Below are 23,025 nucleotides of genomic sequence, written 5' to 3'. Positions count from 1 at the left end.
TTTCTTTGATGGCTGGCTCCCTGCTTGTATGCTGTCCCCTTTCTTTGAGCAGACATCCCAAACCTGCATCTAGAACCTATTCTCACTGACGGATCAGAGCAGCATGCCGTGCAGATGTGGCCAGTGGGCACAGCATATGGGATCAATCAGTGGGGATTAGACAGATCTAAGGGCCATCAGAGCGTGGATAAAAAATGAGGCTTGCTTTTTGGATGCCACTGCTTTATCATTCTCTGCATGCAGTCTCAGGCTTTCCAAGTGCGAAGCAAATGCTTTCAACAGGTATATTCTGCTTCTGGCAGCCATTGGTGTGGCCTGCATTGTACTTAGCTGATGTGCTGCATCTGATGGAGCTGTTGTTAGTGGTTATTTTAAAAAGTACTGTCCTGCCGCATATAATGGTGAGGTGAATTATTACCAAATCCACTCGGTTTGCATCTCAGATAAATGTCTTGTATTTTGAAAATACTAGATGGTGTCATTTACAACTGCCAAAGATTTTACATTGAATGGTTTAAATCCCTTATCCCCTGAAGACTGAAGTCCCTGGCAAGCAGAGAGTGCTAAAAGGGAAGAATTTTCAAGATCTTGCCCTGCCGAAGCAGCACGCTCCCCAGCATGTCTGTGGGGGAGCACAGCCATGAGCTCTCCGCTGGCAGCAGCTTGCCTTCTCTGTGTCTTCCTAAGGGATGAGGTGGTTTCACCCTTTAGTCTGGAGACAGGTAACCTTAGAAAAGAGGCCAAGAGTTCAGTGGGAACAGAGCTTTTTCCGTGCCCAGCAGGAGAAGACCCAGGACAAAGCCGAGCTGGGGTCCAGGCATGCTAGAAAGAAAGCAGCAGTGTTGACACCTCTTCCTTCCTCACTTGGTAGATAAGGGCTGGATTTAAATGACCTTTGTCTGGCACTTCTTGTGGGCACCCCTGAAAGAAATGGAGGTGGCTGGGAATCAGCCCAGTTTTGGTGTTGAAAGTAGCTTAGTATTCTGCTGCAATAAAATTGCTCTTTCATGAGTAGGTGGGAGTAAGTGAGCTGAAAGAGAAGACCGCTTTTTTTTTTTTTTTTTTTTTTTTCCTTCGTCGTTATTGTTCCTTTTTATCATAGCCAAAATCTACAGTCTTTTATGGGGACACTGGAGCAGACTGTGTGCCAGAGGTCAAAGGAGTCACATCCTCAGAAACATGCAGATTGAGCAACCTTGAAAATAGTGTGATAGTGCTTCTTTTTGTGGTTTCAGAGGCTATTTATATAGAAATCTTTAAGCCACAGTGACGCAGGATGTGGTGCTAACACAGTAGCTGAAAGGCAAGCGCTATTCTTGGACACTTCTAGGTGCCATACTTTGTATAGCAGGGGTTAAATATAGCACAGGAGAGCAGACTGCCAAAGGTAGAGCGCTGCTCCTGAAAACCAACTGAAACACTAGCTTAGTTCAGTATGCTGAATCAAACTCACATCTCAGATAAATATGTGGAGTCTGTGAAAACTCAGTCGTGGTGAGAGGATATGTCACTCACCTAACCCAGAAGCAGTTTTAACAGCTAACCCTTTAGGTGGATCAGACTGGGGTTCCCTCGCTAGTAGTGATGGAGGTGTCCAATGCATTCTGAATTTTTCCCTTGCTTTGTCCTGACCTAATGACATGGAACTGCGCAAAGGATCTCTCCCCAAATAGCTGTGTTCCCAGGATTTTCCACAACTGTGTACTGGTGAGAGAGGGGGGCTAGCTGCATACACACTCTTTTTTTCCCGCAGTAATGCGTAGTTTGGCAGTGTGATTCTGGAAGCTGAGTTGAAATAAAGGCTAAACTTTATCAGTGCTGTCTTCTGTGTTTGCCTGAAGACTTTAAATCAATATAGATTCTGTAATGCTAAATACAAAGGAAAACACAGAAAAGCTGCCACTGGAATCCAGACATCTACCATCAGCAATGAAACATTTCCAGACTTGTTTCGCTGTATTTCCCATTTTAAGTATGAGAAATACTTTCATTACCACAGTAAAATTATATGCTGCAGGACAGTAAACACCCTTCTGACAGGGAAAAAAGTACCTGCTATACCCAACTGCATTGCTCCTTTCTGACTGATATGAAAGAGAATCCAGATTTTGAATATGAAAGAAAAGCCAGAGGCTGGCTTCAGTGTAGTTGATAAAATACTAATCTTCCATTCTCGCCTAAGACATAAGTTACACTATGATGACATCTTGTCCAGACAGGGAAAATGAGATGTTCCAAGGGAATTCAGAAGTATCTGTGAGAACCAAGAGGTAGCTGCATCCCTTTAAATCATGTCTCATCTTCCTGTAGAAATATAGACCACAAGCTGCATTTTCTACCCAAGCTGTCAGCCTCATAGAGACAGGTTTAAACAAGTACATATGGAATTAAGTGCTAAAACCTGGAATTTACCCTTCTGATAAACTGTCAGAATTTACTTATCAGAAGAAAAATTTGGGTGGTTCGTTTTACTCAGTGCTTCTCTCGTGAAGTGTTATGCCATATCTGTCTGCTATCCCTCTGTTTTATCATTGCTATTTGTAGACACCTTACTGGTAGTCTGATAACCTGAGTAATATCTGTATGACCTAGACGCTGCTTCAGTGCAGAGGTGTGCAGGTGACTTACGGTAGCGCTGCAGTTTGTGTACAGCCTGTCCAACACTGCTGCTGCTTTAAGGCAGTCTTTTCATCTACTCAGATGAGGAGTAGGTCTTTTTGAGGAGGAGGCTATCCTAACATATCTAAAAGACAGACTGATTTTCCAGAAGGTTTATTCTGGAGTGACATCCCTTTAACGCAGAGGGGTTTTCCCCTGTTGTCCACTGCACCCCGGAGCTCATGTGCCTCATTTTGCCCGAGGAGCACTGCCACCGGTGGATTCTGATTCTTTAAACTGTTTTGTGTAACTGGTCTTGATGCAGTTCCTTCGAGGGGTGTCTACCACAGCTTAACCAGCTAGCTATAATGAGATAAATTGTCATATGTCTATGCAAAAATAAAAGCACACACAGTTTTATTGTAGTTGAGGTAGAGCTGGAATATAACAGTCATTTTAAGTATCTCTACCTCTTTGTAACCCTTTCTCCTGTTCATAGTCTGGTACTCGCATGGGAGAAACAAATTTTATTGCTATTAAGGAAGCAGATAGAGGCTAATATTTTTCTTCTAATATTATTAGTTTCATCTTATGTAAGAATCAAAGCAGTCCTTTACATATTAAATTGCATCCACCCATGCTTCATTTGGAAACTTGTGTTGCAACTGGAGCTTATCCAAACATATTATCAGTAACACTTAATGCCCTTAACAACAAAAGAAAATACAATTAAACAATCTCTTGTACCAGAGTTGTTTGAAATCTGCTAAACAAACTGTATTGTTTGAGTGTAGCATTGTGACTGTCCATGGGAAAGTACCAGAGCACCGCAGGCGGTGCATGGATTTCCAGAGGAAAAGTGGGCAAGACAGGGTTTTTTTTCATCATGGCTGTGAATGATTTTTCTGTGATTGAAAACTGCAGGTACTAGAGAAGTGGGGAAACACCCAAGTCCCAGGCGCGCTAAATATACCTTGTGGAGACGGGCAGAACAGTCTCTAGTTTGTGAGCCCGGCCTGCAGGGTGCCAGCCGTCCCACTCCCGCCTCAGATGACCTCTTGTGGCGAGCCATCGTGCTTGCCCAGGCGTGTTTGTCTACACACCGCATCGCCGCCAGACCTGGCCACCTCCAGCTACCCCGCATCCAGGACCCGAAGGCCTCACCAGACTCCTAGGACAGGGTCTTCTTGCTGTTCAGGCATGGGTCTGTCACCCACCTGGCACCCCCAGTTATGACCCTGCGCAATCAGTGCCCACAAAGAGGATCCTGGCTGAGTTTGGGCTAGGGGATGCAGGTAGGTTGCCAGAAATGGACTGAAAGGCAGTTTCTTGCTTCTAGTTCTCCCCAGACATCGGTTGCCTGCTTTTCTTTGTCCTGTGTCGAAGGGACCAGGAGCCTCAGGAGCCTCTTATCAGATGGGCTTTTGTGTTCCTTTTCCAGCCAAGCTACTGCCACTGATTTGGGACTGTAGGAGTGTTTGTGTCCACAACAGAGAATAAAGGCTCATCTAGAACGGCTGAAAGCTGAAAAAGACACTAAAATTTCCTCCATATGTCAGGTTTTTGGCAACAGCAAAACTCCACAGGGACTACCGTTTGTCTTTACACAGAGATAAATACTCAGATTGCTTTGGCAACAGCCAGGCTTTTATTCAGAGATTAGCTTCACATATCTTTATGAATTTAGAAATCAGTTGGAATCCTGACCATTGGTGTTTAATGACTTCCTGTTTTTGTCTAAAATGCTTTTTATAGATAAAAGGCTTCATTTCTTCTTTTGCAGGGAGTGGTGAGGGGACCACTGTCTCTCTGCTGCAGTCACTAGATCAGTGGTGAATTCTGTTTTCCTTTAACACTTTTTGATTTGAGGGATTCAAATGCACGTGGATAAATTGCCACGGGCCAAAGCTTTTGCTTTCTTTTTGGAAAGTGGTTTGCACGTGCTGCCTTTGCGATTTGTTCTTTAAAACCACAACAAGCATAAGTTTGAAAGGCGAAGGTATTCAAACGCCTTTGGTTTGCAGGTGTCAGTTGAAAAACAGTCCTGGTCTCCTCCATTTGCATTAGCACTTGATCTCTCCTTCAGACGTGTCAGTCAACAAATACTGGGGAGGCGCTGGATCAGCTGGCCAGAGACCAGCGAACTCATTTTCCAGGACTGCAAGCAGCAGGCAGAGAATGACACCAGGCAAGTGTTAACCTGGGCTAGGATTTAATGAGCACCCATGAAATAAACAGATCAGTTCTGACTGCTTGCTTCTGCTCACGTCTCATTTTCTCTTCAGTTTGTTTTGTTTTGTTATCAGTTCTCTCCAGGCTTTTCTGTCTGTTGCTGTTTCAAACTTCAAAAGCTTCAGATACTACAGAGATAACACAACGGCGTGGAGACCTATGTGGTATCTGAAACATCCGCAGCTGGTGCAAGGCTCTATGGAAAGGCCACTCAGGGTCCAGGTGGAAAGACACCCAGCAGATAGGACCTTCAGAAGAAGAGGCAGGAGGCCAAGTGTCAGCGTACCCTGCTTCCCGCACTTGGCAGCAAGCACTCAGGCGTGGCGAGCTCAGAGTGCTGCAGGGAGCAAGCTCACGAGGACTCCCACAGCTGCCATTGGCAAGTCCTCCTGAGAGAAACCTGCTCTTCATTACCCTGGTCTGGGCTTGCAAACCAAAACACAAAGAGAAGACCGAAGGTGTCGGCCACCGTGAGAAACAGGGAGGTGCAATGGCTGTAGATGCAGTCGTACTGACCACAAGCTTTTTCCGTCTGAGCATCCCCATGCTGAGAGGCAGCAGGCATGCGGCTGGTGCTACCAGCACATTTGTTGGCTGTCGGTTGTTGTCAGCACCCAGTGAAATGCTGCAGTGAGTCAGGGGTGTCTTCAGCTGGCCCTGTGTGCAGCAGGTGTAGATGCAGAAGTGTGTTTGATTTAAAAGGAAGACTTTGACCTGAAGATTTCACCGAGGAATTTGTAAGATCAGTGTTTCAATGACAAATTGTCAAGAGCAGTGTGGTGATGTGAAATGTGAAATGATGTGAGCACTGGAAGAGAACAGGGAGAGCAGAGGCCAGCCTGTAGCAAAGGAGTCTGTATGCCATCAGGAGTATCAGTTGTGGTCAAGGATGCATGTCCATTTAAGAAGAGGTTTTTTACTTTATTTTCTCTGGAAAGAAAGAAGGTGAGGAACATTAAAGAGATTGAGAGACAGGTGAAATACTAAATATTAAAGCCCAGAATGAGGTGATGTTAACATGCACTGGAACTTAACTTGTAGGCAAGGCTTGCCGCTCCTCCCAGCCCAGCTAGAGCACAGGCAGAGCCCCAAGAAAGCATTCATGTAAAGTTATCAGCTTGTTTTAAACCAGATGAATGGTTTGAGAGGGAAGCAGAAAGGATCCTCAGAGAGGGGGTGATTTGTTGACAAAGGTGGCCACCCCTTAAACACTGAGTAAATTCTGTGCACAGGAGTTCAAAAGTGAAGACATGTTAGAAGCAAGCACTGTATTCCTGCTGGGAAGGGGAAATAGGTTTTGGATCAAGGCAAGATTTCTGTGTTCTACATGATCCACCCATTATTTTGTGCAAAGCCTGACCAAACTTGCAAGCTCAGACAGGATTCAGGAAGAAACCGGAATGTGCTGGTGCATATAGCTGTAGAGAAAGTAGGAAGTCAGAGAATGGATGCAGTACTAGCAGAAACAGATTATTTAAAAATCCCTGTCCAAACCATGGAGGCAGTATACTGAAAAATCTGGCAAACCTGTCAACTTCTCATGTGGAGTTCGGGTCCTTGGAAAAGCTGATGTCTGGATTTTATCTGTAACCTGCACGTTCAGAGCTATTCAGCTCATGGAAGACTAAAACAGGGGTCCCCAGGGATGGGTATGTATAGTGTTGTGAAAGAGAAGCTGATAGCTCATACCACCCAGCTCCTCCCATATGCCACATAGTTGTGTATTTTCTCATATTTGCTTGGGTCATCTTGCTCCAAATCATCTTATGAGATGTATATTTAAGATACCACTGCATGAATATGCATGTAGATGTTATTTAGTGTTGTTTTGTTTCTCATCTCCTGTTTTACACTGCTGGAGGTATCCACCTTTCCTTTCATACACAGTTCCACCAGAGAAATGTTTGGCTTGAAACCCAAAGGGGGCCATCACATCCAAGTCTCCCAGACACATGTCAGAGAAAGCAGCATTCTGCCCTCAATCAAAAATGGCAGGAGTGTGCTACAAATCTCTCACTAATTCAAAATTCACACAGCTTCCTTAAACACAGACACCTTAAATAAATGAAGGGGTTTTGATAGCACCCTTTCCAACAAGACCATTCTTGCTGGCCTGCTGCATGCTGCCCTCCTCCTTTTTCAAGGATTGTCTTTCACTAGCATCTTCCACTAGTCTTTTGGAGTCTGTGGATGGAGAGAAAAGCCTTGTATATCTGAGGTTCTGCAGAATTTGCCAAATTCAGCATAGGATTATGTTACATTTGTTAATCTGGTCCGTATGTGGTAGCCACATTTTATTTTTTCACATAAAAATTCCATGCGTGGAAGCACACCTTACCCCAATATAGACTATTTTCAGCAGAAACTACAAAAACCAGCAACAACTGTGTTTTCATCCACCTAGAACTATAAGCAATATTGTAGTAATATTGTGGCAAAATTGGGGAAAATTATGTCAGACTAGAATTAGAAGAACAACTCATATACTCTGTATGTTTACAGTGTGATAAATGATCTTCATGGATCTTTTGCATATATAATTATTCAGCATTCATTTTAGATTTCATTCTCTAATTATCTGGGGAAAACAATATGTAACTAAATAAGCACTGTTTCATGCAGTACTTATGTCTATTCATGCTATGCACAAGACAGTTATGCAGTGTGATAAGGAGGGATGTTGATACAGCTTACAGATGGCTAGGGCATGAAGAAGTGCAGTTGTGTTGTGGCTGATGAGCTTGCTCCTCAGCTAACACAGCAAGTGGATTTCCCTGCTGAGGGTGGGATTGTATCAGGGCATGGAAGTTGCCAGGCATTTCTGTAGGTCTTTTTGGCTATAGTTTTGTTAAATAAAACAAATCATCTCCCCATAGCATTGCTTTCAGCCTGCAGAATGTGCAGCAAGACCCTTCTCCCTGTGGGTAACTGGCAGTGATGCTCGATGTCCTTTCCTCTGTAGGTCACCATCAACCCAGTGGAAGAGATGGTGTAGCCACCTGTCACAAGTGCCACTGACAACAGGAAGGGATTTGGAGAGGACAGTGTGTGGGCAAGAGTGGCAGAACATAAATGTCGCTGCAGTTCAGCTGGAGTGGGTCTTTTCTGTCTTTGATATGGTAGTGCCTTACCCGGTTTCTGTAATCTTTACAAAACTGCAAACACAAGTGAGATCTTTATTCCCCCTTCTCCTCTCTCACTCCAAGAGGGCCTTTCTATAGTTTTTCACCTCCATATGGACTTCTTCTTACAAGGGATTTGCAGGGTGGGTGTAAGGCTGTGCCAGAAAACAGCAAAGTCAGGGTCAACATCAAGATGGGTAGAAAAGGACACACAAAAGGGCCATAATATGGTTAAGCAGGAGAAAAGGGGTGTTTCAGAATAGGTGTGCATTGACAAGAGCCACATCCCACTGGAGCCTCCCAGGGACAGCAGTGTGTGACTTGGCAGGAGCAGAAACACTTTTTTGCTGTTGTGAGTTAGAGGAAAAGAAACATTCATAGAATAAACACAGATTTAGGCTGTCGGGGGGGGGGGGGGGGGGGAGGGAAAGTTGCTGCTTACAAAATGATTCACCTGCTAACATGAGAAGTTTCATGAAGTTTCATGAGTAGCCATCCAGTCTGGTATCCTAGTAATGAGTGACTAGTTCATCAGTGCTTATTCTCATGTAGCTTGTTTCCTTTCTGCTGCTGGGTTTTGGAGTTTTCTCTTTTATTTTTCTACTCGCTTATTTTTGTGTCATCTATCATGGTTGGTTTCATATGCCTACTGCCCACAACAGTTTTTACTGTCTTGCAATCAAATATTGCTGTGAGGCCATGCCATGCTTACCCAGGAGTTCCCAAGCATCCAGCTACTATGGAAATGCAATTTGCTCTGGTGCACCAGGTTCAGGGAGATGTGATGAAGTCATATTGTGGTGATTGGAAAGCCCTTGGTGGACTTCTGTCACAGCACAGCAAGACAGGGTATGCATGAGGAGCTGGAGTTTCAGCCATGGATGAAAGTACCACACAGCAACAGAAAGTTTGGCCTGTATCAGCCCTTCTCCTCTTGTCTCCTTAAATCTTTTTTTAAAATGTACAGTGGCATTTTTCTGGTTCCCTCAAGCTTTCCTGTCTCATGGCTAGCCAGTTGCCCCTTCAGCCTGATGGCCATTTCTTCCCCACCCATCCCTCTTGCCAGACCTGCAGGGCAGAACTTGGCCAGGCAACACAGGGATGTTCCTCCTTCTGCAACTGGACAGCTTGGTCAGCCTTGTGCAGTGCCAGCACCTCTAAGGACTGCCAGGGTTGGAGGTGTCACCCCAAGGTGCTATCTTTCCAGGCCACGGTGCTCTTCAGCCACCCAAGGATTTTATTTGTACATGTTGGGCTCTCCTAGTGCCGTGGCGTGACAATGACATACCCATGAAGATGAACAAATTAATTCACTGAATGCAATAGAACTGCTTTGTATATCATTGCTTTGACCATGTTTGTAAAATATTAAGGTACATGTGGAAATTACTCATACTTTACTTCAGGCTACCCTCAGTTCTGTTCCTGAGCAGAAAAATACATCAAGATTTTGATGTACGCTTAAGGCTTTTCAGTATTTGGTAGCAGGAAGTTTTTGGATCTCATAGTTTTATTAGATGTGAAATTCTTAGATCTTCATTTTTGGTGAAATCAATACAGAACAGATTTCTGGAAAGGGGAGAATTTAACCTAGCTTTTAGCTTAGTATCACTTTACTTTGACAAATATTCCAAGTAAGAAGTAGGAAAAATAAATTCCAAGCTTGTGTTTCCTTTCAGAGAAAGAATTCAACGTTAACAGATGATTCCTAAATCTGAAGTAATAGGAGCCTGACATTTTTATGTTCCTTGCACAGTACCTAACTCAAACATGCCCTTACCATGAGTGATGCTTTCCAGTATTTTCCAGGGTACTGACAGTTACATAACAAGTGAGAAAACCCAAAGCATTGTTTGTGTCACCATTTGCAAGCACTTAATAAGCTGCAGGAGCCATTAGCATGATGGGAAGTTTTGCTAGGAAAATCCCAGGGGCTAAAATAAAATAAAACCCTCTAGAATGAATGGGGCTGTCTTCAGTGGGTTTTAGTTTCCAATAACAAATGAGCTGTCTGTTCAGAGACTTGAAGCTAGCCCTGTTTGCACAAAGGTGAGGTCCTGGATGCTGTGTGCTCCTCTGCTGCTGCTGCTGCCACATGGGGGAAAGGTTGGAAAATCAGCCTGGCCTGTGGCTGGGGGCCAGGGCAGAAGAAAGTCCATGTTACCCAGGCAGGTCTGGAGCTGGGCAGCGTGGGTTTCTCCTTCTCTCGACACCCTGGCTGCCAGCACATCATTGACCCAGCTCCATGTCCAGTGTGAGCAGCAGGGTGACAACTTGCAGAGTAATTACTTCCATACCCTTCCAGAGCCGTGTGGGAAAGCGACCCTTTGTTTTTATCTTTTTTCAGCGTAGCATTGAGCTTCACAGGGCATTTAGTTGCTTGCTCAGTCACAGTTCACTTTGAAGTGCAGTCATGTCAAGCCTCAGCATATGAGTTATTGGACCTATCTGAGATACTGAGGAGCCCGGAAGGGCTCAGAAACTCTGCCTGAGACCAGTGTCAATGCAGTGGGCCACATGTGGACTTTTGTCAAAGAATTTGGGGCTTTCCCAAGGGCAAATGCCTACCTGCCTCACAGTACTGTTTCTTCTTGTTGCTGCTTTTAACATACCCAAAAAATGAGAGCAACACCGTATTCTGTTCGGCATGTTCAGATTCTCAACAACAAATCTGGGGGAAAAGAAACAAAAGAAAACCAAAAAATTGTTGAAAAATTGGAAGCTTTCAATTGCAACTTTGAACAATGCATTGAGAGCTTTCTTGTCAGCTCTATTGTTCCCGCATTGGACTTCTCTGCTACAGGCCTGGTGAGGATGCTGTCATCGTCTTTGGTACTCAACTGTAGGTCCCAAGACTTGCACTGTTCCCTTCTCTGATGTTCTCCTGAGGCAGACTGTAATGAAGAAAATACATGCTCAAGCTGGAACAAAGTCTACCACTGCCTCGCTAGCTAAGAGGTTGAACACACCAGTTTCAGGAGTGAGTGGTTGAATTGGGAAGTTTAGCTTGGTTTCTGCAGAAACCAGCTCAGCAGAGCTGCTGCATGCAGAGGACAGCCTCTGTATCAATGCAGACAATCCTGCAAATAAAGAGGTGACGTTTTCTACTTTTCTGGGAACTGGTACAAGGAAGGGACAAAAGACTGTAGTCCTTTGTATGGGTTTCAAGTACTCTTTTCTAGGACTGCTAGAATTCCAAAAGAGCTGCAGACAAAAGCTGTGAAGTGTATTCTTGTGTTTGATGCCACCTTGGCGTGGGAGAGTTTCATCCCTATGCTGTAAAATTGCTGCCAGCCCCTAACAAAGTCATTTGGCCAAAGACATCGATGCTTTGTACTGTCAGCCAGCAGTTTGCCTAACAGCTTCTTTCCCTTTGCAGTCTTAGTTGGTCAGCAAAGTGATAGGCATTGAGTGGCACTGTGGCACCATCAGTTGTGAGCAAGCTCAGTATAGGGGTGTCTTCTGGTACGTAGGAAGCCTGTGTGTGGTTGCCTGGTTGGCAACCAGTGTCTGTAGCGCAGCACACCACGCATGTTTGCAAAGCCCTTCAGAAAACATTTTTCTGTTTGATCTAGGTGAGTTTGGTATCCAAACAGAAAGGTGTCTGCACAGCTTACAGGCGCTGCTGCCCAAACTGGAAATAGCTTGGCACCTTCTTGGCAGGCACGGCAAAAAGTCTGCATGCTCCAGAGGCTGACTGTAGTCAGCTGCTAGACCTGCAGAGAGCATCACTGCAGAAAAAAACAAAGTCAGTGTGTTAGCAAATAAATACCACAGTGACAGGAGAACCTGTCTGAAAACAGCACTTGCCAGGTAGTGCTGGGAAGCCCTTATTGCTGCTGCCTGTGCTGAGCCTGCCCACTGATGATAAGACTTGGTTTCCACATCAGGCAAGCATGTCAGCCTGGAAAATCTCAGGAGCACTGTCTTTGTTCTGACATGACTAGTGTGTAAGGGCTTCCCCAGCAGTGCTAATATTTAAAACATCTATAACCTTGGAAGGGGTTTTCATCTTTGCTTAACTGAGTACTCCCAAAAAAGTGCAAGGCATATGATTTCATTTCTGTATTGAACTCTGAATTTTGTTCTGGGCTTTACTCCCCTCAGAGCTTTGCAAAGCAGTGAAAGGAGGGGGAAGCATTTTAATCAGTGTGAGGCATTTGGCATTTACGCTATTGAAGCCTGAGGAGCCTCTGAATTTCTAGTGAATAGAGCCCTAAAAAAAGAAGTAGATCTGTTGAAGGCCGGCATTTCAGTGCAAGAAGGATGTGTGTTTAGGACTTTCCGTTACATAATGGGGCTGAAATGGATTAACAAGACCCAGTCTTTCTTTTTCTTGAGAATCGCTGCCTGCACCACTCTTTTTCTGTTACTGATGCTTCAGTCACAGCACTCACAGAAAGGTTTTCTTTGTTGTTATTAGTTTGAGAAGTAAACTACTGCATTGTTTCTCCTGATCAAGAGATTGATTAGTCAGAGGTCTCTAGCTGAAGGGAAAGTGTTCCTCATTATCAACTTTAAACACAAAAGTATTTGCCAAGCAGAGTTTTGGATGGTGAGTGTGTGTGGGGGGAATGCCTTGCTCTTTTGATGTGCTGCCCATAACCATTTACAGATCTTTGAAACACATCCCTCTCATCAGGTCAACGAAGAAATAGTGTGGGAACGATACTCTTGGAAGAGAAAACCATTGTCACTTCCAGTTGGATGGTTCTCTTAGTGTTTTGACAAGTAATGGTGCATTAGTGTATTTGTGGGGTTTGTTGGTTTTTGTCCTCTCTTTCTCTTCCTAGGTGCTTTCATAATCTGCTGGACCCCAGGATTAGTCTTGCTGCTCCTTGATGTTTGCTGTCCCCAGTGTAACGTCCTGGCCTATGAAAAATTCTTCCTGCTCCTGGCGGAGTTCAACTCTGCCATGAACCCCATCATCTACTCCTATCGGGACAAGGAGATGAGTGCGACCTTCAAGCAGATCCTCTGCTGCCAGCGCAGTGAGAGTGCCAACGGCCCCACCGAAGGCTCGGACCGGTCGGCATCCTCACTGAACCACACCATCTTGGCTGGTGTCCACAGCAACGACCACTCGGTGGTGTAAAACCGCAGCCAGCCGCGTGGCCGACAAAGAGCAGCGGGCTATGCCACAGAGCTGGGTGGGAGCACGGCCCCAGGGAAGGTTACCCACTCACAAGGTTTTCTCAAACACTAATGGACTACAAGTGCTTCTTTTCCAGGGAGCCCAACACACTGGCGCAGTCCACCCCATCTGCAGGACTGGCCGAGCTGCAAGGCTTTTGATTTCTGCTTTCAAAAAGCAGAAGGCAGGTGCCTTGTGGTGAAAGTCATCGATAGCTCATGGAAAGCCTCACTGAGACTTTGTCGGACTTCGCTGCATCTTGGTGCCAGTCTGAATCAACTCCGATTAATTAAGCTTATACCTGCTTCACTGCATTTACATGTAGCCACTTAGTCTTTTTAAAAAGGGAGTAAAGGGGATAAAAGTATGCCTATCATTTAATAGACATGTAATATTTATCATCATCAGCATGCTTGTGATGAACATTTTCTGTGCAGGGAGTAAAACTGTGCTCTAGTCTTCATATCCTTAGCCACTCTGCCATAACTACATTAAAAACAAAAGTATTTTTTTTTCTAATACAGGCAACAGAAAGATGATGGAAACTGACTCTTCTTACCTTCATTACTGGTGTTAGAAAGCATGCATGCTCTGTGTGTATGCAGATTGTTTTAATTAGGTAAAAAAAACAAAAACAAACCCTTGTTGTAAAGTCTTCAGGAAAGTAGAAAAGCATAGACTGTATTCCAGTGTTTGTTTAGATTATGAAATAAACAGTACTCTAGTCACAAGGTATTTAACGTTGTTCTTTGAAGAGCAGTATGCAATGTATGACACATGAGGGGTCCCAAGTTTTTCATGGACAAGTTCTTAAAGTACAACACATTGCTAAGGTCTGAAAGGGCTACAGTCAGGTTGATAGATTTTAAAATATATATATTTATGGCATTGGGAAAGCAAAGGGATTTTTAATGTAAAAAAATGGATATGTTTTAATGGTATTTTTCTTGTAATTAGAAAAAACAAACAGCTACTGCATTTTTGCACTGAGTAACATTTCTAGGCTATCTTTCAAAAGATGTATGCTTCATCCTACAAGCCATGGACTACTAAGAACCAAGGTACAATTTTATTTTGTAAGGTGAAAACGACATAGGTAGTCAGCTATTGCAAGTGATGCTTGCAATATATATACCTATATATTATAGGTCTGTATACCTATAGACCATGCTACAGGTAACAGCCACACATGCACATTGTTATGAACAGCTAACCTAACAGACGGATTTTTTTCATGTACATGGCTGTTTTGAAGGGAAATGCCAATTGTGTGAATCTTCGTTAGCAAGAATCAGTGACATTAATCAAAACTCCCTGACAGGGGTAAAAGTGAACAAACATGGGATCTTGCTAATAAAAAACTTGGGACCTTTCACTGGGAAGCTGTGTGTTCTCCTGACAATGTCAAATATATCAACAGTAAATTCCTGGGGGCATTTTACTCATCATAATTTGCCTCTATATCAACAACAACAAAAAAACCAACAAACCAAAAAACAAACAAAAAGCCAAAACCACAAAACAAACAAAAAACAAACAAAAAAAATAGAGATGTATCCTTCAAAGTACTGTCCTGGAATGTAATATAAGGGGCAATATTCTCCCATTCGGGCAAGGAGGAAATGGAGGAGGCAGGGTCAGCCCAGCAAGCAGCAGAGTTTTTAGCATCCCTTGCTTTGAAGAGATGTATGGATTTTATGCTTCCAAGCATAAAATAGCTTGGGAAAGGCAGTTCCTCACTGAGGGAGGGAAGAGCAGCAAGTGAGCAGAAACTGTCTCCACTGAATAAAGCTGGAAGTTTTGCCATGGCTTTTAGTAAAACTGAAATTCATCTGTACTGTCAAGCCAAATTTGTGTGGACATTGTGGAAGATGGAGCGGGCAGAGAAGATAAACACAACATTATCTGCCATTTGACCGAGTTACTGAATGTCACACTTACTTTGGACAAACCAGTTCTTTTTCCTGACTCTATTTGAGAGCAAGTGAATGTGAAGGCCGATTTGCTTTTTATCCACATAACAGTACTGAGAAAAAGAAGAACAAGCTATATGAACTTTTTGATTTAAAAACATCTTCTTGCTAAGCCACTCATAAATTTTCATTACTGCTTGCATGGTGTTTGAGCTATTGCAGGTAAGCAGAAGAAGGGAGAGGGTAAGAGTGCCTCCAATGACCGGCAACATCTGACTAAAAAATAATTTCCTTTTCTCAAGAGTGCTCATAGTTGCTTTCTTCCTTGGATCAGGCAGAGCACTTTTTGCTGTCCCCAGCTCCCTCACGAAAGAAGGATATCATAGACACTTCCTTTTTTTTGGGAGGGGGGGTGTTTTTTTTTTGGGGGGGGGGGGTTGGGCGGGGGTTGGGGGAGGCGTGAGGACAGTGTGCCCTTTCCAAGTGTCCTTTTCACTGCTGTTTGCATGCTGTTTAGTGAATCTCTCCTGGATAGGGTGGGGGGATGATGATCTTAAGAAAGAGCAGCAACTAATTCACCTTAGCTTACTGTGCTGAAAGTGCAGTGATTTTAGAGAAGTTGTGGGTGAGTAGTTTTAAACCATGCAATTGTTCATGATATGCAGGTGGGTCCAGAGGCCGCTTGTGAATATATGTGTCCAGGGCAGCTTTTATTTTCTTATTGTAATTGTGACAGGTGGCAGTTGCTGCCCAGGTACATCGATCAGCTCTTCTCCAAGGAGGCATTTGACAATTCAAGAAGCTGGACCATTTGAACACTTAAATTTAAGATTTAAGTTAAATTTCAGTTAAAATTTCAGTTGTTATGTAGATTAATCAGAGCACTTCTAGCAGCAGGTGGCTTTTTCTTCCAGAAGGTGAAGTGCGATGCTTTAAAGCAAAGGCAACAGAACACAAACGTTGCTTGTACGATTCCACTAGAGGAACTCACTGAGCGTGTGGCTGCTGTTTAAAAATTAATTAGTGCTTTATTTTTTTGACATGATCTCTCTATATCCTTGAAAAATCTGATCTGTGGATTGAGTGTTTCTTTGCAAGCTAATGAAATTAAAGCTGCTGTGAGCAAAGAGAATAAAAATCAGAGCTTGGAATAGGGTTCATTTGCTGTCTTCTTTAGAGTGTTTCCCATGCCACTTCGTTTCATCTCAGATTTTAACTTTTGCTTCTCTGTTCAGATTTTCCAGCTTCATTGTGCAGTTGTAGAACTCACTCCTGCTATGTGAAAACATGGTGCAAAGTACTTATGGGAAAAAAAAAAAATCGCTCCACTTATTTTTACTTATCTCAAATCCTTCAAAAGGTTTTAGAAGACTTCTTAAAATACCAACGATCCTCCCACAGTCATTAAAATTCTTTTGTTGCTGGCTGCCTCTGGTCCAAGTAAATCATCTTGAACTTCAAATGTAATGGTATTTGTTTCAGCAATTGTAGTGGTGGGGAGTTGTGTATTAAAAGGAATATGGTTGATGAAATAACTTGTAGGTCAAAGAAAATGTATTTTTCCTACTTCATTTTTTTGGTGGTAGCACAAGTCTGAGAACTAAAATTTTTTTCTTTGAATGAAGTATTATTAAGTAGAATTTTAACTCCTTGTTGTTATCACATTTATAGAGGCTGGGTGACCCCATTGGTCCACAGAACTGTTACTCACAGCATTTACATGAAAAGTTGAAAATGTAATCTGTGTTTGACACACATTGCATTTCTTGTCAACCCCTTTTTTGCTCTGTGTTCTCTGATATCTCTTGGTAGCCTCAGGCTGGCTGCTCACTGGGATGTTCAAAGCTGGGCAGATAGCTGGCACAAGGAAACAGGGCAGACCAATTAAGAGCTTTTTCAGTGATTCCTAAAACCAAGCACACCTGTCTGCCTGTAGTGCACCAGTAATGGCATTTTTATAATAGTTGCCCCAAGATCCACTGTTGTTTTTTTAACTCTGTCTTACCCAACCAGTCAGCTGTGGCACTGCTTAAACAAGCTGGCAACAAAGGCTTGGTGTGGGTCACTCAGTGAAAAAAGAAAGGGCAGGCATGTTCATGGTGCAAAGCCTGGGCAACTTGGGTGTCAAAAGAGGAATGGAGATATTTTTATGTCCAGTATCTTAGTTTTTCTTCCCCTCCAAAGTAACTTTTCAGTATTGTCATAAATTTCTCCCAGTATGGCACTGCAGTTAGATGAAACTTTCCAAGTCACTCTGGGGAGTATGTCTTTGGGTCTGTACCTTGGTGGTGGTCAGGAGGGGTTGGCCGCAGGCAATCTGTCCCAGGAAACTCAAGTGGGCACTGCTTCTGAGGCAGCTTTTGGTAGCTTTTTCTGACCTCTGTGTTGCACCAGAAGTATGCTGCCAGATACCAGGCATAACTACTGTGAAGCCAACTGGGGTTCCTCTCTGCGATGCAACCACCACCAGCTCTATCTGTTGTCCTGGCAGCAGTTATCCATGGGCTAAAACCACACTGCTTTTTCCATGAAAGAAATAAAAGCCCACCCAGCACATTGTTCTCCCCAGGTGGGATTAAAGAGGACAGTGCCAGATGGAGAGGCTGTGATGCACAGACCTGTAGTCTGCCTTTCAGTCACTGTGAATCAAGGTGGTGCAAAGCAGAGCTGTCAAAGGCATTTCTCTAGGGCATTGTCCCCATCCTCTGCTGAGGTGTGACCCCCATCCCTGTTGTAGCTGTCATTCCTTTGGGTCCCTTCTGACCATGAGACAGAATGGAGCTGGCAGAGGTCAGCGTTAGCAGATGGCTCTTTTCCACCTGCTGCAGAAGTAACATAACCCAAACAGAGACTTTTCCTTTCTGTTCCTCCTCAGGGCTTTCCTGCTGAGCAATTTACAATAGCAATTCTGCCAGTCATAGAATCATAGAATCATTTAGGTTGGAAAATACCCTTACCTCTCCTATCAGTTCGATCAGTTGGTGATCAGTCTGTGCTATACACTGATGTCTGTATGGAGGAGTTTTGCAACTGCAAACTCATTTGTTCAGGCGGATTGCCCGAGTTTTACTATTTGATTGGAAAGGCCACTTCAAATAGACAGAAAGCTTAAAGAGTATTAACTCTTACATCTGTCCAGCTATGCCTCCTCAAGAGAAACTGCCCTTTTTCTTCCTCCTGTTTTCTTTTTTTAGAGGATTTTCCCACAAAGTTATTCACCCAGCTCCAGTTTTCTAAGTCTAGAAGGAGAAGAAAAGAGGTTGACAAAAAAACAAAAACAAACAAACAAAACGCCCCCCCCCCAAAAAAAAAAAAAAAAAAAAAAAAACCAAAAAAACCCACCCAAGTACCAAGGTTATTAAACTATGCTGCTGTCTTCTGTGGTATATGGAAATCCAGCACTAATAAGCAGCCAGCATTATAACAAGAGCCTCTGTGAAATGTTCCCATTTGCATGTGATACACTTCTGATAACCAGAAGTGTTGGGGGGAGACTCAGGAATCTGTTCGTTTGTTTTCCTGTTAAAAGAAAACCATGTTTATAACTCACAAGTATGGAGAGAGCCAGTGAAGTCTGGCAAACAATTTTGCTATTAAGTGCACTTACTGTAAATGTTTAGAGGTTGTATCTAGTACAATAAAGTATTTAGCATGTGTAATACAGAGTGTGCAAGAAATAACCTTCATCGGGAGAGCTAGTATTTTGGGTGTGGAGGGGAATTACCCAAAAAGTGTGTCTGTGTAGAGGCACGGCTGGCCTGTTCCAGGAGATGGTGTAGGGCTGAAACACGGGGACAGTGAAGGGGTGGGTTATTGCCAGTAAATCATCTAATCAGTTCTATTCCTGCTTTCTACCTGCCCCACTTCCTTCAAGTCCACATTTGTACCATTTAACCTCAGGCCTCCTATGTAATTGTTGCTACATTGAAAAGTTTTCCTGCATAGAGAAAACAAACCTGCTGCTTCTTTTCTCTCTCCCTCTTTCCTTTCCTTTCTCCCTCTCCCTTCTCCCTTTCCTTTCTCTCTTCTCGCTTACCCTTTCCTTTCTGGCTGTGCAGGGACCTGTTTCTTTTAGAATGAGTCCCCAGTTTTTGTTATACTGTAGAAGGTTGTACATTGACTAAACCAAAGTTGGTTGGCTTATACATGGAAATTAATGTGTCCACACACACATTTGCAAAGCCATAGGAAGGAGGAAGAACTGAAAAAAAAAAAAAAAAAAGTGTTATTTCAATGTTGTTTGAGCATAGCTGGCTTAAGACTCTATTTCTTATGCCAATTCCTGTTTCACATTTTGAAGAAATGAGGTCCTAAGTAAAGGGTTAACCTAGGCAAAGGATTAACCCCCTCCCTGCCTTTTGTTAGAGAAGCTAATCACTTACATACTGAAAGAAACCAAGTGTCTGCTTCAGCAAAGTAACAGAAAGTAAAGTTGGCATGCCTAAGGTAAAATTGCAGTACTAGTCACTCAGGGCATTACTAAGTACAAAAATACAAAAAGGGATGAGTTTGGTTTTTTCTTGTCCCCAAACCCTGGTGATTCATGACTAATGCCATGGTGCTGAGCTTTCCATGATATGGCATGTGTAATGTAAAGCAGCCCCACAGAGCTTGATTACTGGACATAGCAAGCAGAAAGCCAAAATACACAATTGCTAAATAAATCACGCCTTGTGAAAACACACTGCAATGCCTCTGGGATTTTTTGTTTTAAGCCCCGGATCACCATTTGCTGGCAAAGTCAGACTGTTTATATGGTGATCTGTTAACATTAAATACACAACACGTGCAGCAATGCAGGACACAGCTTCAGCATGCAGTAGGCAGCATGCAGAGCAGGAGCTTGGAGAGCCAGCACATTTGGGATGACAATGCCCAGAGCCGGCAGCACAGTCCTCAGCATTGCATGGGCCAACCGCTCCATCCTGCTTTGTGCCTTTTGAGATCTGCGCCTCCCAGGCTGGGAAGACAGGACTGCTTCAGATGAGCTGGTCCGGCAGGAGCAGATGTGAATCAGCCTCTTCCACTTTTGTCTAAAGCCATCCTCTTCTCAACTGCTTAGCCTTGACATGGTTATGAATCTGCTGCTCGCTCCTTTAGTCATTGCAAGCTCAATCTCTTGCCAGACTCTCCTGTCACCTCTCCAAAGAGCCCTCCCAATTCCTCCTCATTTGTGTTGCTTTTCTCTGCAGCTCCTCCACATACTAAACCATCTCTGAACCAAGCTGCAAGGTAAACACCAGGTACTTTCCATCACAGATACGGTTTCTTTGTAATTCCCTGGGGGATGATGTGGGAATGGAGTTACATCCAGCTGGCAGCTGGTCACAGGTGGTGTTCCCCAGGACTCAGTACAGAGGCCAGTCCTGTTTAATATCTTTATTGATGACCTGGATGAGGGGATCAAGTGCACCCTCAGTCAGTTTGCAGATGACACCAAGCTGGGGGGAGTGCTGACCTGCCTGAGGGCAGGAGGCTCTGCAGCGGGACCTGGGCAGGCTGGAGCGATGGGCCCAGGCCAGTCGTGTGAGGTTCAGCAGGGCTCAGTGCCGGGTCCTGCCCTTGGGTCACACCAGCCCCACGCAGCGCTACAGGCTGGGGCAGAGCGGCTGGAAAGGGCCTGGTGGGAAAGGGCCTGGGGGTGCTGGGTGACGGCCGGCTGGGCAGGAGCCAGCAGTGTGCCCAGGGGGCCCAGGCAGCCAGCAGCACCCTGGCTGGTGTCCCCAGCAGTGTGGCCAGCAGGACCAGGGCAGTGACCGTCCCCCTGCACTGGGCACTGGTGAGGCTGCCCCTCCAATGCTGTGTTCAGGCTTGGGCCCCTCTCTGCAAGGGGGACGTAGAGGGGCTGCAGCGTGTCCAGAGACGGGCAGCGGGGCTGGGGAAGGGGCTGGGGCACAGGTCTGGTGATAGAACTGAGGATGTTTAATCTGCAGAAAAGAAGGCTGAGATGGGACCTTACTGCTCTCTAGAACTGCCTGACAGGGGGCTGTAGGCTGGTGGAGGTCACTGTCTTCTTTCAGGTAACAAGCAACAGGACAATAGGAGACGGCCTTAAGTTGCACCAGGACAGGCTGAGATTGGACATTAGGAAAAATTTCTTCACTGAAAGGGTGCTGAAGCATTGAAACAGGCTGCCCAGGGAGGTGGTTCAGTCATCAGCCCTAGAGGTGTTTAAACGATGTAGCTGTGGCACTTAGGGACATGGCTTGGCAGTGTCAGGTTTACAGTCGGACTCAATGACCTTAAAGGTCTTTTCCAGTCTAAATGTTTCTATGGAAAATAAAGAAACAGAATATATAGAGAACAGGGAGGTGAAAAATTGCAGTGAGGGAGGGACAGCAGAGGAGACAACACCCTCTGTCCTTCTGTGCAGGATTTGGTTTGTATGATCCTTTGAAAGGCTTTCTGGCAAGTTCAGAAAGGATTTTGGGTTGTGGCATTTTTTGTCTTGGAAAGAATAATGTCCTTTCCATGGCATTGCCTCTTGGGGTTTTTTTTGTTGTTTCCCGCACACGCGCACGCACACACACACACACAGACACACAGACACACACAGACACAGACACAGACACAGACACACAGACACAGACACGAACACAGAGACAAACACACACACAGAGACACAGACACAGACAGACAGACAGACAGACAGACAGACACACACACACACACACGCACAGACACACACGGCCATAGAACACTGTTGTTTTAGGTGTATTTCATTTATTAAGAGCTCAAAAGGCCAAATGAAACGAGAAGCTTTCCCATTTCCCACCCACACTTCAACAGAAATTTAAACTGGTTTTATATAAATGGTGTTTTACCACTGAAAGGTTGAAGGATGCTTCAAGGACTGACACAGATTATTTTTTTTCACTTCTTATTTCCAAGGTTCATGATATCTGGATATTTTAATGCTTATTCTGCCGCAGGTTTTGAAGTTTGTACATTCTTCTTGTCCTCAAGTGTCTCTTTGCAATCCTGCTTTTTCAAAATAAGTAAACACTCCCTAGTTCAAGGGAGTTACTAAAAAATGTGCCTGCTTTGAGCTAGTCCAGCTGCTATTGCCTCCCAGACCCCTATCTTGTTTGCTCACAGTGAGGTCTGATTTTGAGCCACAACTAGATGCTAGCAAGTGACAATAACCTTGTATAGAAATTCTTGTGTCAGGGGACATGCTAATATCATATATATATGTCCTTACAGCTAACGCAATATGCTGCAGGCAAGCTGGTTGCCCCTGTGTTATTTCTTAAAGAAGCACATCAGGGAAACAGAGTTTCCTCTGCTGGACAGGGTTAAGGGTTTGAAAAAGATGACTGACCTTTCTTTTATTTTTGAAATATCATTCCTACATCTTTGCATGAACATGTTTAGGCGTGAGCTGTTGCTTAGCCTTCAGATCATCTATCCTTTCACCTGCTGTTCAGTGATACACGCACTCCTGTCCATGGCTCTGCTCCCTCCAGCAGTGTCAGTGGAAAGAGTGGTGGGATGAGGAATGCTCAACCTGGGACAGGCACAGGGGCAGAAGGAAGAGAGCGTCTGTCAAAGGGCTCAGGAACGGTCCGGCTCTGGCCAGGACAGGCTTGCACTGCCCAACCAGTGTCAACAGTGCCCTGTGTGTACATGGACCCCAAGCCTGGCAGTGCCAACCACTCATTTTGGAGGTGGTCAACACACTGGGGAGAAGGAGGAGAAGGAGGAAGAGAAGGACAAGGAGAAGGAGGAAGAAAAAGAAAAGGAGGAGGAGAAGGATGAGGAAGGTTCACAGCCCATGCCTGAGGAAGTGAAGGATGAAACCATGCTTCTGTGGATGTCTGCAAAAGTCTGGTTCTTGGCACTACTTTTACTCATGGCTGTTTTCCCCTTCCCATGTCACTTACTTTACCTTTAATGTCCAGGTGGGGACATCCCTCCAGGGTTATAAACTACCAGGCACACTGGATCCCAGCAGCAAACTAAGACTTTTCAGGTTGCTGGCCAAAGGGTCGTGTGCTCACAGGCAGGGGTGGTGGCAGCAGCA

The 23,025-nt window shown here is 44.4% G+C and overlaps 1 protein-coding gene across 4 annotated transcripts in view; it reads left to right on the top strand.

Annotated features, from left to right (window-relative positions):
* The window catches only part of LPAR1 (lysophosphatidic acid receptor 1), a 77,500-nt gene extending 58,838 nt beyond the window's left edge, over positions 1–18,662 (top strand). For all 4 annotated transcript variants that reach the window (XM_055791067.1, XM_055791064.1, XM_055791066.1 and 1 more), the window contains one exon: positions 12,746–18,662. In XM_055791067.1, coding sequence (XP_055647042.1) covers positions 12,746–13,047 — 302 coding nt within the window. In that variant the 3' untranslated portion in view covers positions 13,048–18,662. The remainder of the gene's footprint in view (positions 1–12,745) is intronic.
* Positions 18,663–23,025: the final 4,363 nt, after the last annotated feature.

Source organism: Falco peregrinus, chromosome Z (assembly GCF_023634155.1).
Source record: "Falco peregrinus isolate bFalPer1 chromosome Z, bFalPer1.pri, whole genome shotgun sequence".
Lineage (NCBI taxonomy): Eukaryota > Metazoa > Chordata > Aves > Falconiformes > Falconidae > Falco > Falco peregrinus.
This window is presented reverse-complemented; position numbering and strand designations above follow the sequence as displayed.